This window comes from Mustela nigripes, chromosome 6 (assembly GCF_022355385.1).
Source record: "Mustela nigripes isolate SB6536 chromosome 6, MUSNIG.SB6536, whole genome shotgun sequence".
NCBI classification, from domain to species: Eukaryota; Metazoa; Chordata; class Mammalia; order Carnivora; family Mustelidae; genus Mustela; species Mustela nigripes.
In genome coordinates this window covers 109,300,260-109,318,093 of record NC_081562.1, presented here as the reverse complement: position 1 = coordinate 109,318,093, position 17,834 = coordinate 109,300,260, and the positions used below count along the sequence as shown (strand labels likewise).

Below are 17,834 nucleotides of genomic sequence, written 5' to 3'. Positions count from 1 at the left end.
GACTCGATGAGGTTGGTGTGCTGAGGCAGAGGCAGCTCCGTCTCATCGGTGACCCTCCTGCATCCGGGCATGCGTTCTGCCCTTCCGTCCACCTGCCACCGTGCAGAAGGTGGAACGTTCTAGACTGAGGGCCAGGAGTTCACCTCCGTCAAGATCATTCCCGCTGGACGGGCACTGCCTTCTCCGGCAGCCCGAGCCACTGACCGGAGGCATGGGTGTGCCGGGCAGCGCCCCCTGCCCCAGCCCCCACGTCAGGACACAGTCCAGGGACTGGCGAGACATGGGGCTAGCCAAGATCAGCTTCCTGGGTTTGAATCCCTGGTGCACCCGCCGGTGACCCACGTCAGCGAGCCCTTGGCGACTCAGAGGGACGGAAGGGAGTAGGGAAGAGAGGAGGAGAGGCAGGAGCCGCGCCTCTCCTTCACGGGGCTCTATTTCCTACTCCCGGTCGCTTAGAGCTGCCAAGTCCTTTCCCCGGCATTGCCCAGCTCTGTAGCTAATGGTCCAATATCTTCCCACTTTTCTGGAAAACTCGATTCTAGGAAGTCTTGAAAGCTACTCTCAGACGTGCCTTGGAAAACAGTAACATTTTACAGAGACTCACGGGAAAGCGACCAGCAAATGCACTGGTTTGGTGCCGGCGATCTACCCGCGTGAACGGAGCGTGTTGTAGGAGGCGAGGTGGTCCGAGGTGACACCTTCCCAACTAGTGACCGCAAACACTAGAGGGTACACGGCTGAAACTTGCTGGAAAGAGACGGTTTAACAAACACATGGATTAACAAAAGCTTAGGACGATGTGTGCAGAATTACTGGCAGAACAGCTTGTCGAAACCGTTCACCCAAAGGACGCAACACTGACCTGACTTCTAGTTCACGTGTTTGAGCAAATGCACAGGACGGTCTGGAGGGAAGGGTGCTCTCCGTCGTGCCCATCTCTGCCACAACGTGGGGATCCTGAAGGAAACCCTGAGCCCGACGCCTCCCGTTTCCAGATGCGACACCAGCGCGTCCGCATCACCTGGCACCTACAGGTGCTTCGCTCCAGGAGCCGCTGGGGGAACCCTGAGAGCAAGGACATGGGCTTACGAATAGAGGAGTTCTTACGGCTCTCGCAAACACGCAGGAGCCGGTAAGAATTCCCGCAGAAGGGGAGCTCGGAAGGGACCCCGCGCTCTCGTCGGCTTGGCAGGGAAGCTGCCACTGACCACTTTTTTGGGGTCCTCATGAGCCCTTCTGCATTTCCCTTGTTTCAGTCCTGAATATGGACTGCACTGGCGAAATATGCTTTTTGAGTTTTCGTTATCGTGTTAGTAACGCCCACAGTTTTAGGTAACACACTTACGCTCTTGTTTCTTGACGCTCTCAAGCAGAGACAACCATGCGCCCGGCTCTGCCCGGCGGGCCGCCTCGTCCCCGACACGCGCGTCTCCTCCCACCGCAGCCCGCACCTCCGGCCCCTCCCGCGCCACGCCTCCGGCTTCCGTCCTTTGTCCTGAGTCTAAACGCCGGAAACCGTGACACGGCCTCGCGCCGTCAGGACGCAGTGGGGGCCACCCCTGCCGAGCGCAGGCCGAGCGGGGGCTCCTGTGCTGTCCCAGCTCCACGTCCTGAGAGCACGAGGCCACCCCCCGCTCAAAGCCGCGGCACATTTAGGGTCGATGTAAAGGTGTTACGAGGCTTCCACAGTGAGCTTCGGAGTCTCACGTGGCTTTCCAGAGGCTCCGCTTTCCTTTCTTACACGGAAAAGAAGGAAGCGCCTTTGGCACACACGCTGGGCGATGGGTCCCCGTGTCCGCGGACAGGCCCACGCCCTTCTCCGGAAGGAAACACCTTCAAACGCGCAGGCTAGAGACCGGGTGCTCTCGTTCACGGGCCACGGCCGACGGCGCTCTCCCGCCACTGGAGTAGCTTTGCTTGGGGACAGTTCTGCGCTTGACGTCATCTTCCCTGAGCCTCTGGAGAGGACTTTCCTATTATCTCTTGGCCCATGTTTCTAACCAGAGACGTCAGGCTGGCGTCTCGGCCGGATGCCCCCGCCCTGCCTGCGGAGGGGAAAGGCGCTTTTTGTCCCCGGAGTGTGTGTGTGTAGGCATAAGCTACGCACCTGCTCTGACTCGCTGAAGCTATTTATTTCTATACTTTTTCGCACATCGTTTCTGTGATAAATCCCTTCCTTTACCCACATTTTGCCCAATTCTCAGTACTCCGAGCAGACCCTCAGTCTCTTCCCTCTCCTGGTGCATCCCCCGCCCGTTTCCTCCGTGGCCCTGGGCACTTCGGAAACTCCTGAGAGGTCTTCAAACGCCACTGCTCCTGGACTCCTGCCATCCATGTCACTCAAGACCCCCGTCTCCCCTGGTGCCTCCTCCCTCTTGTTTTACGGAGGGGACGCTCCCCACAGCTCCCTGGCGGCCTCAGCAGCTGACGCCGAGCCTCTGCCCTCAGACTGTGGTTTCTTCATAGTCGGTCTCTCTCTTTCGTCCTGCATGTGGCTTCCGTCCTGAACGTGCGCGTCTGTGAGGAAAACGCCAGCTCTGCCCTCCCGTGTGGCGGCGGGTCCCCCGCATGCTGCCTCTCCCCCCAGTGGAAGGAGGGGCTCCTCCAAACCAGCCTCCTTGAGCCAGGTGGGCTGGGCACCAGCCAACGGCCCTTAATCAAAAGTCACCTGGGGCGCCCGCCGACGGTCCTGCTGGCTCGGCGCCCGCTTTCCCCGAGCCCACCCTGCACGCGGTTGGTCCCTCGTGACGGCTCCTGCACACGGTGCCGGGATTTCATCAGTCCCTGCACATTCCCTGGAGCCCTCTGGTCTGTGCATCCCCCGGGAGGAGGAGCGTGTGCCGCTCACTCCGCCCTCCTCAACCAGAAACTGGACGTTGTGTACCCAAGAGGTCAAGTGACGGCTCTGTCTTCTCCTTTGTTAAGAAAGCCTGATGTTTCCATGGGAAAGTGACTCTGAAGGAGCTACTGATAATGATGATTTTCATCTGATATGCAAATTTATAATGTGGGTAGCACTTTTGCACATACTAATCAAGTTAATTGCTACAACCCTGAGAAGTGGGAGAGGCAGGAGACGAAGGGGCTAGGTGTCTTTCCTTGAGTCGCCGGAAGGCGGGACCCCACAACGCCCTGGCCAGAGTCCCTGCACACGTGCACAGGGCGTGGTGCTGAGATATATGATCTTCGCCCGCAAAATTATTTACTTCTAAGCTTATTCAGTAAATGACCAGAAGGAAGACCTCCCGGCCTGTCTCTGTTCCCGCCCGTCTCTGCTGGCCTGTGAAGCGGTGGCTTTGACAAACTTCTTTCTGACTTAAGCTGAGGGGCTGCTCTCCACACTCCATGAACACCTGGGGTTTATTTGGCATTTTAACCAGCAAAAACGCGCATCTCTTGAAGACGGGGTGGGGAAGAAACCAGCCTCCAAAGTTGAACTTGATGCATCAGCCCAGAAGAGCTCTGTCCAGGCCGGCAGATGCTTGTGGACAAAGTGGGCTCGCCTGTCTTACAGGGAAATCGGAAAGTTCCAAGAAATGACATGGGACACGCATTCTGCTGTGTTTTACAGCTTTTTGCTCTGAACCTAAAAGGACCACGCGGGGTGAAGAAGTCCACTTCTGCGCTGTCTGCGCCATGCTCCGCCGGAGTCTGGAGCCGGCCGTGGCCCCACAGCGGGTGTGGCGGTCCTGAGGAGTCCCGACAGCTGAACCACAGCCAGGGCGTCTCCCTCGAGCGCACGAGGGGCCTGGCTGGGCCCATCTGCACAGGGCATTGTGGAGGCACACCCAGACCCCCAGACCCTCTTTTCCCAGTTTCTCCCGAGGGACTGCCAATGACTTAGATCCTAAAAATGAAAGTGGGTCTTTCCATTTACATTCAGGAGGGCACGGGGAAGCTGGGGAAGCTGAGGCAGAGCCTCACACGGGGAGGGGAGAAGGAGCCGTCACCTGACTTCAGAGGGCTGGTCCCAGAGAGTGCTGCGAGCCGAGGAGCCTCCTGGAGAGGGAGAGGGTTCAGGCCCACGGACACTCGCTGGGGCCGGCGTCCCGCCCAGCAGGAGCAGAATGCAGTGACGTCCAGTCTCGGGTTGGAAGGGTCAGGTCTAAACCATGAAGCGCCGGGTGAATCTCACTCCTGACCCCGTGGAGCACGAAGGCTGCCTTTTTCACACCGAAGCCCCCTCACATGGAGAGGGAAGGGGGATCCACCGCCGAGTAGACGTGGCCCGGCCAGAAACCACAGGAACCGACCCCAGAGTTGCACCACGCGGCCCCCAGGGAGAGCCAGCCAAGGAGGGACAGTGGCCTGACCCTCCTGAGACTCCAGAGGCCCCTCCTTGGTGAGCAGGTGCGCGAGGAAGCACAGAGCCGGACAGAGACGGCGAGCCACACCCCCACCACGGTGTCGGGCTCTTCTGCGCTCTCCCAGCTGGGCCGTAAGCCGGCACTCAGCTGCCCAAAGGACGCCAGCGGGGGCAGAAAACCCGACGCTGACCTTGGGTGTGGAGGACAAATGTGTCCTGCAAGGCCTGGCCTCCTACGGAGCAACGGGAAGCTGGGGGGCTGATGGCCTTGAGGCGCTGCGGACCTTCGGACGCATTCACAGCTCCGCACCCGTCAGCCCAGCGGACCCCGGTGTTAGGGTTCAAGTTCCCGCCGCAGAGGGTCACCGCTCTGTGGGACCGCGGGGTTGGGGGAGGCGCCCACGCCGGGAGAGCCGGCTGCCTGCTGACCCCCAGGCCATGGTCCCCGCGTCACACCCAGGGCCTCACAACCATCAGCACGACCACCACGACGGCGCCCCTCTCCCGTCACCGGAGCCCGCCTCCCGGAGGGCCTCAGTGAGAGCGTGAGTCCTGCCCGCACACGAACAGGACACGGGGCTCCCACCGTAACTCGGGCAACGGGGGCCAGAGGGAGAAGCCTGGGGCGGCACCGGCAGAGCCGGCCACGGTGCTGGGAGGTTACACACGTCACACGATGCTCCTTCGTCCCACAACTCGGTGGTGCTAGTTCTAACCCCACTGTCCACACGGGACAGCAGACAAGCTCCCAGGGCCAGAGTCTCAGGTCAGTAGCAGAAACAGGGTGACGTGACCTGAAGCCTCGGGTCCTGGCGCGGGCTGCGTCATGCCCGCCTGCGCCTCGTGGCTTTATCGCCACTCCCAGCGCAGCGCATGGAACTCGTACGCTGCGTCCTCTCCTCGGGCCGACGCACCTGCAGTATTTGGAGAAGACAGTCCTGGGGACGGCCACAAACCAAGGCTCTGGAGGGAGAGAAATCTGTGTCCAAAAGGAACATCGTGCCATGTCCCTCCCGGACGAGACACGCCTGAGCCGGCGTTTGTATGTCCACTCCAGGTCAAAGGAGTTAAAGGAAATTTAGGACAGAAACCAAAACTGAGAAGAGGAAAAAACTGACTCACAGCAAAAGTCAGATAATCGAACACAGATTCTGCCCAAGTAAGGAGAGAGCTGAAAGGGCAGGCGCTGGGCACCCCCAGCGTGCGCAGGAGGCGCCGCAGGATGCGGGGACAGGCTCCTACTGGGGACACTTCTGGGGGCCGGCCCTACATCCAAGGGGGCCGCCATCTCCCCAGGAAGCTGTGGAAACCCTACTATTGGGGCCGTGGCACTCAATAGGCACAGCACTAGAAAACGGAGTCAGAACTCATTTCTATACTGCACCCTCGGATAAACTCATGGTTCTGGTATTTGTTTCTGGGACCTGGTTGGTACATTTACCTACAGTTTTAGTCTTAGAAATTCTGTAATCAGAGCTTGCATTGTGAATATTTCTACGCAAAGGGTTTAAATGGGCTCAGAATTGCTCCGTCCCAGTTAAATTTACAAAATGACATTCCCAAAGATTGCCTAAAGCAGGGGCGGAAGTGCACGGGCTGACGAGGACGACACGAGAGGCCAGCCGGGCAGACGTGTTCACGCTAACCCCGGAACTCGTCTTGACTGTGTTTGCACATGGAGACCCGGGGCCGGTCTCCTCGGGGACAGAGAGAGGGTGCTTGCTTGCAATGAGCCTCCAAGACAGTGAACTCCCGGAGTCACTTTCTGCATCTGAATTTAGCAATTTTACTGCTTTGAGACTTTTAGCTATAGTCAGAAGGCTCTTCCACTCACCAAATGAATGCAGAGATTACCCCACATTTTGTTCTACCGCATTGACACCTTTTTTAATCAACCCAAGCCCACAGTTAACCCTCTTTGTGTCGCACACGCCTCGGGTTCGGACAGACGAGGAAGGACGCGGACCCGGGTTCCAGTGTCAGGTGGACCAGCTTCACGGCCGTGGGACCCACTGTGCTGCGTCTCTCCACGGCCGCCCCCCAGCGCTGGAACCTCTTCTTGTCCCCGTGGTTCCGCCTTTCCCAGGACGCCGCGCAGCTGCCTTTGTGCTGCGAGGGGCCTTGTCGGCGTCCCTCGCTGAGTGATGCGCCTCCAGTCTCCCTCCACGTCTCCTGGCCGCTGGACGGCTCCGATATCTTCATCCCGGAATAACTGTCCGCCATCTGGACGGACCAGCGTTTACGCAGCAGCTGCTGGAGGCCGCGCTCCAGGTGTGGCTGACTCTGAACAAAGCCGCCGCTCTCCACGCTTCTGCATCGCCTCGGATCCACCTGTTAGCGGCCCTGGGGCACGGTGCGCAGCAATGGTGCAGTTCTGGTCTCCAGACGGCTCTCTGTCACAAGACAGCGTCCCCGGCCACGGGTTTGAGATGCCGCTGCCTCTACCCTGCAGTCAGTTCCCGTCCAACTTCGGGCGGTTTCTGGACTCCGGGCTTCGTCCCCTGCTGGGACGGCCTGCATCAGAACCAGGGCCATTTGCTATCGAGCCCTCGTAACCCACTGACATCTCCTGGGCTCTGCGTCCTGCTCCTGGACTCCCCCAGAACTTCCTGGGCACCCACTGAACTCAGCTTGCGTGGTTCAAAAATAAAGAACAGAACAATATGTACTTTTCAACCACGTTTTCTTTGTCAGAAACAAGCCCTCGTGCTCTTCCTACTGGGATCACATGAGCCGTCTCCATCGCTGTAGGGAAGGTTCCGGACGTCATATCTTCCAGTCCGAGAAGGTGTGACATCCATGCGTTCCAGTGCCGTTGGTGTCTTTCGGGGGAAGTCAATGTTTTATTCAGTTTCCGTCTTGATCGTTTCTTGTTAAACTCATTCCTGTAATCTTATTTGCGGCAGCACACGGAGCCGTTTGTCCTTCTGAGTTTCTCACCCGCTGCCGTGGGTGCACACGAAACGCTGCCGGTGTCTGCGTGCTGACCTGCACTGACCGCCTTCTGGCCTCTCTGGCAGCTCTAGCACTTTCTCCCCCGACGGGATTCTCCAGGGATTCCCACGTACCCAATCACATGCGTTCTCCGGCCACACAGCTCCCTCCCCGTCCCGACGACCCCACCTCCAATTCCCTTCCCCGCTGCACAGGCTAACAGCCTCAGCGAGTGCTGAGTGACGGAGCCACCGAGGGCGCGTGGCCGTGTTCCTGAGAGCAGCAGCCCCCCCTCGGAACCTCCCAACACGCGTGCGCGGGGGCAGGGGCGGGGGTGTGTGTACACCTCTCTCACAGGCGTGCACACCCTCTCTCTATACGTGAGAATATAAAAAGTAGTCGGGTTTTGTCAGATGCCTTCTCAGTGTCTGTAATTATAATCCTATTTTTCTATTGCATCTTAACTGAATTGAATCCACTTCTGCATTTGCGTAATAAACCCCCCTCGTAGTAAAGCTTGGTGGTTAGTATTTGATTCAGAGTTTTGACGTCCGTGACCGAGGCTACCTGCTCTCCTTCTGGGCAGTCCCAGTCGGGCGACAGATCCGTAACAGGCATTTCATGACCAAGGCCCTCTGGGGCTTCCCTGTCCTCGAGCGCTCTAGAACACTCCATAAACAGCCTTGAGATGGGCTGCTACGTCAAGGTCGGTAGAATTCTCCCACAAAACGAACCGGGCGGGGGCTCTGTAGGAGGAGGTCTCTGATCACGCCTTCTGTTCCTTCTGTAGACGCCCGTAGGGCCATGTTTCCTGTCACCGCTGCTCGTGTTGTCCTTCAGCCACGTCACAAGACCCCATAACCCAGTCCCCCACTGGGTTGCATCTCACGGGGCCACTGCAGCCGGTGCCGCAGCCCCACTGGGGGGAGCAGCTCAGCACCTGCCCCCAAGCCCGCACGACTATGGCACCTCATAGTCTAGAATGTTCTATCAGATCAGCCTGAGGCTAGACTCACGCCACCTCCTCTAAGCCTGGCTTCCTCCCCGTCACCGGCAAGAACTCGGTGAACCCAGGAACCCCGGCTCTGGCCAGCCTGTAGGGAGCCGTGCACACAGTCCCCTCCACTCCCCTTGTCCCAGTGACACTACATGCAGACTGCATGGTATGTATCACACAATACCCTGGTTTGCGCACATTTCTGTCCGAGTCATCTCCCCAAACTCATGCTAAATTCCTGAAGGACGTGACGAGTCACACACCCGGGGCTGGCACGCAGGAGGGGAGACGCACAAAACACGAGTAAGCGAGGAATGCAGCTCCTGGGCCACGCGACCGTGCTGGGGACAGCAGAGCCCAGAGTCCGGAGAAGACTTAGTGAACAGGAGAAGGGACAGCAGTTTCTGTTTCTCCAGCGGCGATTTCTGTGGAACCGAGACGGGAGCGTCAGACCAGCCCCCAGGAGAAACGTGGACAACCCTGGCACAGTCCCCCGCTGCTAAGTCACCTGCACACGCACCAGCACCCGAAGGCGGCCACTGCAAGACCACGCCCACGGGGACTCCCTCCCGGCACGCCCACGCCCTGCTCCCGTCCAGCTGGAACCTGCGGAGCGCAGAGCAGGGCACAAGACCTCTTACACGCACAGTGTTCGGGCCGCAGGTCACTAACGTCGCTCGGGCTTGCTCTGAGGGTTCACTGCACAAGGGCCCCGGAAGATCGGGGTGGGGGTGCTCAGGACCAGAATCCCGCGCCGCTGTCCTTGCCTCCAGGCCCAGACTCCGCATGTGAGGCAGCTGCGATCGCCTTCCCCCCGCGGGACAAAGAACAGACTAAGGCCGTGGTCCTCCGGGATAACCCCGAACACGCTGCGGGTCAGTCATGAGTCTGGGGCCCATTCCGAAGGCTTCTTGGGTTTTGCCCATCTTCCGTTCTCACCAAGAATGTTTCGTTGACAAAACTCCCTGGACCGCGGTCAGGAGGACCACTATCCTGTGACACAAATCGTGCTCCACTGTGTGAAGGACCCACCCGCTCCTGGTGGGTCCCAGCAGGTCCGCGGTAGGAAAGGGGAACTCGGAGCCCGGCAGAGCGGGGAGGGGCATGTCCAGGTGCCCCCGTCGATGGCTAAGAATCTGGTAGAGAGAGTCAGAAAGCCACCCCACTAGTCTGACCTCGAAACTCTCTGCTCTTGCACATACAAAGAGCAGAAAAAGATCACAATGACTCGGCACCCAGTGAGTCTCTCTTCCGGGGTCACTTAGGATGGCCAGCAGCAAACAGAAGTCTTCCGAGTTCTAGAACTAGGCTTCCTAGCTCTCCCCTCAGACCCGTGAAAACTTCTGTCCCGGGGCTCCCAGGGCCTGGGACACAGCTGCCCGGACCCTGGCAGCAGAGGCGGGAGGAGCCGTGCAGCGTGGGACGGAGCACTGTCACCTGCTCCTTGGCTCCCGGCTGTGCCGACACTCTTTAGGGAAACTGGAAAGCCTCCCTGCTGTCTGTGACGTGGGGCTCACACACGGGCCTTAAGTTTCAGGAAACAGAATCTGCAGCACAGACACTGCTCCTGAAATGCGGTGGTAGAATCGAGGCCAGAGCCAGGGAAGCTCCCACCTCTGGGCTGGGCCTGGGGAAGGGTCCGTCCAACCAGACACCCCTACCCCCAGCCCTGAAACGCACTTCTGTCAAGGGACACACCTGGGGCCTGGTGCTCTAGGGCAGGTGAAGGAGGGTGTTCCTGCCACCCAGCCCGCTTGCTTTCGGGGCCCCCTGGCCTCGAGGTCCAGACTGCTGAGCCTGGGACCCAGGCACCCACACATACTGCAGGCCCTGGGCCTTGACCTCCCCTGACCTGGGGATGTGCTCCAGCTTCGGGGCAAACGGGTAAAGAGCCAAGCGCTAGGGGACATAGAGACAGGCCTGCTCAGAGAACCCAGACGTGGGCTCCGCTCCTACCCGTGGTCCCAGGTCTTCTCTTAAGTCCTGAACAGCGCCTCCGGGGTGAACGTGCAGGGGTGCAGGGGCGGGCCCGGGGCGTGTTCTCATGGGAATCCCCGTCCTGCACACATGCTTCCACGGGCGAATTACTCTAAGAAGATGCGACTCTCATTCCATGGGACGAGGGGGAGGTGGCGGCAGGATTTCCGGGGCTCATCCGGGCCGTCACGGCACGGCCAGGCACAGGGCTCTGCCCCCACTTTCGGAACCTCAGCCTGACATCCAGCAGCCCGCCAGGCCTCCTCCCCTCCCGGTGGGCGCCGCGCTGCTCCTGCTGCCATGTCTGGGGAGGGACTGCGCCTCTTGCCATGGGCACTGGTGACCGTCGAGGCTCTGGTGGCAGGAGGTCTCCTGCAGGTTGGGGTCAGGGTCAGAAGAGGGGAGCGCGGACTCACACCCACACAGGTGGTCTGATGGCCTCTCTGCCCCGCAGGCCTGGACGTGAGGCAGGCGCAGGTCATCGTGCTGTCCTCGGGGACCAAGTGCATCAGCGGCGAGCACATCAATGACCAGGGGCTCGTGGTGAACGACTGCCACGCAGAGATCGTGGCCCGGAGAGCGCTGCTGCACTTCCTGTACGCGCAGCTGGAGCTGCACCTGAGGTAAGGGGCGGCCCGGGACAGCAGGGTGCGTCACCGGGACCGGCAGCACCTCCCGGTCCAGACAGAGGCGTCCTCAGAGCACAGGCTACCCCCACATACGTGCCCACATGCAGGAACACGCCCTAGCCTGGTGGCGTCTCCTGGGTCCTCCTGTGGGGAAGGGACGGGGAAGCTCCTGGGGTCTGTCATAAGGTCGCGGATCCCTCGGGGGGCCCACCTCACCATCTCCCAGAGGCCCTGCCTCCTGACGCATCCTTCCACAATGGAATCTGGGGGCACACACGCAGCCTCCGGCCAGGAAGTCACCGCAGAGCGGTGTTTCCCCGGGATGACAGCACCGCAGGTTCAGGCCCGGGCCGCCGGAGCCAGGCTCTCTTGAGGAGGCTCAGGACGCCGTCCCGCCAAGGAAACGGCTCAGAAACAGGGAGGTCAGCTCTGGGGCTGCCGAGGGTGCTAGGGACCGGCCTCCCAAACACGGGTTAGGGTTTCGCCTCCTAAACACCCAACTCACAGCACCAGGCCGCCAACAATGACCACTGGCCTTGGAGCCCGGGAGCAGAGGCAGGAGGCAGACAGGCTCGTGGCGTGTCTCAGGGTTTCCTGGGGGGGACATCGCTCGGCTGCCGTGGGATCTCAGGACCCAGCCGACATGTTCCATCACCAACGGGGCAGAACGGGGGACGGCACGAGCAGCAGAACGCCAGAGTTCGGTGGACACAGCCTCCTGTCCTCGGGCTGGGGCTTCCGAGGGCAGGGGCCTGTGCCCATCACGGGCTGGGGGAACAGGGACACCACCCTGGGGCACGGTGGGTGAAGAAGGAAAGGGGGTCCCTCCAGGGGCTGGAGGCCAAGCCCTCTCCACTTTGCAAAGTGGCTGCGCTGACTCCTGGGCACCCCGAGCCGTGAGCCCCAGGAGGAGGTTTATAATGCGGAGAGGTGGCTGAGCGTCACCGAGGGGCCGGCTCCGCACTGGGCAGCCCAAGACGCAACATTCCGGGGCGCCGGGGGCCGGCCGGGTCTCCTTGCCTGTGTCACTGCCATCTCCTCCCGACACGGCCCTGCGGGGAGAAAGCCTATGTGGGCGGGGGGGGGGGGGGGGGGACAAGGGGGAAATAAGACACTAAATCAGGCAAAGCGTCGGCCCAGTGGGCGCCTTCTCTGCTCGGTTCGTACGAGGTGACCAGGACCCTCTCTCTGGCCCTAGCAAGCGGCGGGAGGACTCGGAGCACTCGATATTCGAGCGGTCCAAGGACGGCGGCTACCGGCTGCGGGACAACGTGCTGTTCCATCTCTACGTGAGCACGTCCCCCTGCGGAGACGCCAGGCTCCATTCGCCCTACGAGATCACCGCGGACCGTAAGGCACAGCCCCCTCCTCCGCCGGGCCCCGGGCCCCGGGCCCCGTGCCAGGCCACGTGTGCTGACCACACTCGCGCTCGGGGCCTGGCGGCCTCTGCGGTGCTCGGGGGGGGCCGCCCGAAGCCGCAGTGTGAATCACGGAGAGTAGGGTCACTCCCCTTCATTTCAATGGGTCGGCAGCCTGCACCCCAGTCTGCAGAAGGACAGGGCAAGGCGACAGCAGTTACACGGAGCACGAGCGAATTACGTTTCTGCAACTTTGTTTGCAGCTTTGCAGAATAACGCTGAGCTTGGTTATTTATGAACAACAAAGCTAGGGGCAGGTGTTGCCGCAGGGTGTCCACCTCCCACGTGGAGCGTTGGCAGGACCCGCCCTCCCGGGGGTTGGATCAGAGCAGGGCTGAGTGACAGCATCCCCCGACATACAGGTCCAGTGACATCAGCATCTCCAGGAAGAAGCGTTCAGCTGCTCCAGAGTGCCAGGAAACTGTCCCTGACATGGCGTGTGCGTACAACGCACACCGTGCACACGTGTGCACCACACACACACACACACGTGCGCACACATGCAGAGACCCCCAGAAGCATGTGTGCATACAACACGCACCGTGCACACGTGTGCACCACACGCACACACGCGCGCACACACACGCGCACACACTCCTGCCCCAGAAGCAGCACCAGGCAAACTGGTCGGCAGTGAGACGGCGCGAATATGAGGGAGATGCCGATTCATCCCAGGAAACCCACCGCAGGCGGGACGCACGGAGGGAAGGTTTATTTTTGGCTCTGATTTCCCCCCAGCCCGCGGAAGGCTGCGCTGGTGCTCTAATTACCAGTGGAAGCAAAGAAAAGCCCTCTGAAGCCGGCTGCGCGAGGCTCCGATGAGATAAGGAAGGTGCAGGGAAAAGAGCCCTTTGAGAAACCCTACATGATGTAACGTGATCTATTTCTCGAACGCGGGTGGCGGCCTGGCCCAGAAGAATCCCTTCTCCTTCCCGCCCGCTCTGCTCCAAGACCACGGCTCCCCTCTCCCAAGCAGCGTTTTCCTCACTGTCTTCCTCTGCGGCTGCTGGGGTTACAGACAGCGGGCAGGTCTTCCTCACTGTCTGGGGCCACATGTCCCTGATCCAGAGGCTGGCAGGTCTGCCGTCTGGTGACAGCCTCATCTTGGGTCTTGGAATGCGTCTTGTCCTGTGTCCTCACCGGGGGAAGGGATAAGGGGGCTTCCTGGGGCTCTTTCAAAGGGCACGAATCCCATCATGGGGGGACACCATCCCTTGGGGATTTGGGCTTCAACACAGGAGTTTTTGAGGGTCACAAACTCAGTCCAGAGCCACACCCTCCGGAAAGGAAGGGGCAGAGTCAAATCAAATTGAGAGTCATGGGAAGGGCACCCATGATCTACCAGGGGCTTTCAGGGAGCTGCCCCAGGACAGACAGAGGGCTGGGGTGTCCTGGCAGGTGACCGCAGGTGTGTCCACCGTCAAGGGCCACGCAGGCACGGCTTCACTGTCATGTAGTCTCAGAGAAGGAAGGAGAAACAACATGGAACAGATTCATTTTTCTTGGAGTGTTCATCAAGCTGAGTCTACAAGAACCAACATCCCATATGAAATTGTGAAATGTGGTCCGTTAGACAGCTGCTCAGAACTGTCTCTCCATTTTCTCTCGGAAGATTTGGCACCACGAAGACCCGGCCCAGGAGGCCTCCAGTCTGGAGGAAAGGTCTGGCAGAACGTTTGGGGCCGGCTCTAATTTACCTCATTTACCGGCTTCCTCCTGAGGACCGAAGGCTGAGTGGGGACGGCTGTGCCCGCCGCGTCTCCAGGGGAACCGCTCCGGCTCATCGGGCCTGCGCCTCTGTGCACCCGGCCCCCACAGCAGCCTCCGGCTTCCAATTCCAGCACACACAGCCAGTGGCTTAGAAACTGCACAAACACACCCTCACGTGCACCCTGGGGCTCGCTTCCCGACACAGATGGCTCCTACTTCGTGGTGCTTTCAAGAAGCGGCAGGTGCTGCTCAGGGAAACCAAACAAAGCATTTCCTCCTCCTTTCCCGCGGGCACACCAGGCAGCACGCGCTGCTGCTCCCGGGTTACTTGGCCTGGCGTCCCGGCGCTTCATCTTGGGGACCCCCCAGGAGGGGCTGTCGGCGAGTCTCCTCCAGGAGCCTCATGTCACCTCCCCTTGTTCGCCCAGTAAGGGTAGAAGACCCCACTGCCCTCTGTGCGGAGGGCGTCCCAGAGAACCCGGGGCGTTCCTCGCAGGCCCAGGAAGGCTTGGACACTCAGGAACGACTCTCGCTTTGGAGAGAAACCGCTGCCACCGAGGGGAGCTCTGCGTGTCAAGCCCGCCACAGTACACGTCTTTGCTTTGGAAGGATGGCAGATGGGGGGGTGCAGGGACCTCTGCTCCCGCAGGAAGCGCAGGGCTATTGGCCCATCTGCTCCCAGAGGTCAGTGCGTCTGCGTCCTCCAAGTCAGCTTGGAGAAACCGCATATCCCTGCTGTAAGCCTGGCTCCGGGCTCCTACACGGAGCCCTGGGAACGCAGCCCAAAGGCCTGCAGACCTGCTGGAGGTCCACCCGCAGCAGGAGCCAGCAGGAGCCCTGGGGTGGGAGCCATGACATCCCCAGGCCCCGCACGCCACCCCGCACAGCCCCTGCCTGGTGCCCATCACAACGGCTCATCAGCTCTCAGCCTCCCCACTCTGCACGTCCACGTGTGCCAGGGCTCCGCACTCAGCCCTCACACACGGACACCGGATGAGGCAGCTCACTCTGCGCACACCTGTGGCAGACCACGTGAGGCCGGGCGAACACAGCCCAAGGCGGGTCGAGACCATCCTGCAGCCGCAGCACACGCCTCGGGAACTCCCGGAGAGCAGGATCCCTGGCATCACGGAACCACGCCTGACCACCCACCCACCACAGAGACAGACAGTGGCCATGCAGCAGGGACCTATGGCCCCAGCTGTCCCGGCACGAAAGGTTCCCCGGCTTCCCTGACCCCAAACTCCCCACCGCCCGGTCTGCGTCTGGGAGAACCCGGAGCGCAGTGCTGTGAACCCGCCTCACCTGCCTCGGATGCCCGCCACTCCAGAAATTCTAAATTCCCTCGATTTATTTATTCCCACAAAAATACTCACGGAGCTAGATCATAGTTCTTCCTCCCTGGAGCCTTCAACAATGACATCACAACACTGGTCTGAGCTGCTTGGAGGTGCTGCCCGCTGGCAGCTGCGCGCCCCGCTGGGCTGTGTTCCCACAAACTCCTCTGTGAGCCTCAGCCGGGAAACGTCCACAAACGCCGTTTGCAGCCGCCTGCTGTGCCCGAGACTCTGATGCACGTGGGGTGCGCTGGGGTCTCTAAACCTCCCCAGATTCTGAGAATCTGACATGTTCCCAGTGACCGGATATCGCTGGGAATCCCCCCAACGGCCTCCTGCCCAGGTTGGGTGTGTGTCTCCCAGGCAGAGAACGGCAGGCGTGTGGAACAGTCTGGTCAGGCATCTGTAGGGGACAGGCAGGCATGGGGACAGGTGACCAACATTCTTACTGGCAGGGACCAGCCTGCGCTATGTAGGTCCTTGGTCTTGCCGGCCAGGCGCGACTCCATCCGTTCTACGAAGCCGGACCCACGAGGATGATCCGCATCCTGAGTGGCGCTGGGTGGGCCTGGGCGGGCCCCACACAGCTCTGAGGGGAACCTCCATGGAAGAGAGCCCTGATGAGATCCAGGGCCCATCACCGGGGCTGAGCCACCAGCGTCCTCCTCCTGACTCACCAGCATCCTTAAGGCAAATGCCACTTTCATGGTGTGTCTTTTAAATAACCTGGGAAATTCAGTTCTTACGGCCATTCTCCTGGCTGCCACGGTGTACTTGCAATTCTCCCCTCTACCTTCCCCAACATGCCATGAGAAAGAGTGTGATGATGTCATAGCTTATGAGCACGTGCTACATGCCTCGCATGTTCTATGCCAACTCCTTTCATTGTGTGTCAGGGAAGTTCAAGAGATTAGACCAAAATCACAAAGCCAGGAAGTCTGAAGCATCCCAAAAGCCCCACCTTTGGGTCTGCCGACTGGGTCCCAGACCGCTGACAGGAGATGAGAACGTCTGTGCCCCGTGGAAGCAGGCATCCAGAGGGACTCCGAGCCACCACGAGCTCCCGCCACCACGAGCACCATCACCACCGCATCCCGCAGGACACACACGACAGACGCTGCAGATGTGATTATAGGAAGCAGCCAAGTGAATCACAGGGTTCCCTCTGGGATGCACACACCTTCGGAATACGGTTTGGAAGTTAAAAGGTTAAAAGGTTATGTGGTGCTAGACATACTGTCTTCTGTCCCGAGGCCTCTCTCTCCCATCTGCAGGCCTCCTGCCCGCCAGCATCACAGCGGCCCCGCATCGCTCTCCAGACACGGCCGTGCTCCCTACATGGACACCAGCAATGGCCATTCGTGTCCACCCACTTTGATTCTGTCCTAAAAATACAGTATTGATCTGAACAACCCTGGAAAGCATATGACCCCTTCCTGCATCTTCACAGCCGTCTTCCAAGCTCTCACACTGATAAGCACGCCAGCGATGAGTCTGGGAATACCAGCAGCAGATGAGAATGTTCTCGTGGATTTGGAGGATGGATTTGCACCCTGCAGACTGCAATGCCTCAGACCCGCAGCAGCCTGTGCAGACTCAGCCCCTGCGGCCTCTGGCTGGACCGGTGTCTGCGGCGCCTCCAGACTAACTTCAGCTCCCTCGCACCTCTCACAGCGGCGGAAGAGCGGAGGAGATGGGCTCTACCGGATCAGGGCACTCAGAACAGCGCCCGCAGCCAGGCCGGATCACACTCGTCGGGGAGCATGCCAGGGAAGGCAGCCCAAGATGTCGCACCTCCATAAACAAACGGGTCTCAGGAGCGCCTCCTGCAGCTGGCTCTTCAGGCAACACTAATCCACCTGAAAATGTCAAGTTCCCTCCCACGGACCAGTCGTTAACTCAAGCCAGGACTCCCTGTCGTTGTGCATTCACTGAGTGCAGAGTCTACTTCACGGAAAGTTTGTGGTGCAGAAGCAGTGGGTAGGAACTGAATAAAGCCTAACAAGGTAACAGGCAACTTCCGGGGCTGAAAAGTGGCACAACAGTTGAAGCACCAGGAGAACAAGGGTGCCATAATTAATAGAAGGAGAGAGCAAACATACCGTATTCCCTGAGAAAATACCTCTCCCACAGGACAGCAAGTCCCTGACACTGTGGTAAACTGTAGAAACTGAAGTGTATAGGTCCTCCGCTCTCCCCCTGCTAAGGTTGATGACACCAGTAAGACCCCACGTGGACCATGTAGAAAGTTGGGTCCAAGCAAAGGTTTGTTCAAGGGTTTTTAAGTCATATGACTATTTTAAGTTCATTTTATCATCTTCACCAACAACACTATCATCACCACCACCACCATCACCACCACAATCATCACCACCACCACCACCACCACCATCACCATCACCATAATCACCAACACCTCCATCATCACCATGATCACCATCATCACATTCACCATCACCACTACCACCACCATCATTAACACCTCTACCACCACCATCATCACCATCATCAACACCACCACCATCA

The 17,834-nt window shown here is 59.8% G+C and overlaps 1 protein-coding gene across 1 annotated transcript in view; it reads left to right on the top strand.

The window, feature by feature from the left end:
• ADARB2 (adenosine deaminase RNA specific B2 (inactive)) overlaps positions 1–17,834 on the top strand; it is a 336,318-nt gene that overhangs the window by 302,368 nt on the left and 16,116 nt on the right. Inside the window, exons 5-6 of the mRNA XM_059403984.1 lie at positions 10,669–10,837; positions 12,042–12,193. Coding sequence (XP_059259967.1) covers positions 10,669–10,837; positions 12,042–12,193 — 321 coding nt within the window. The remainder of the gene's footprint in view (positions 1–10,668; positions 10,838–12,041; positions 12,194–17,834) is intronic.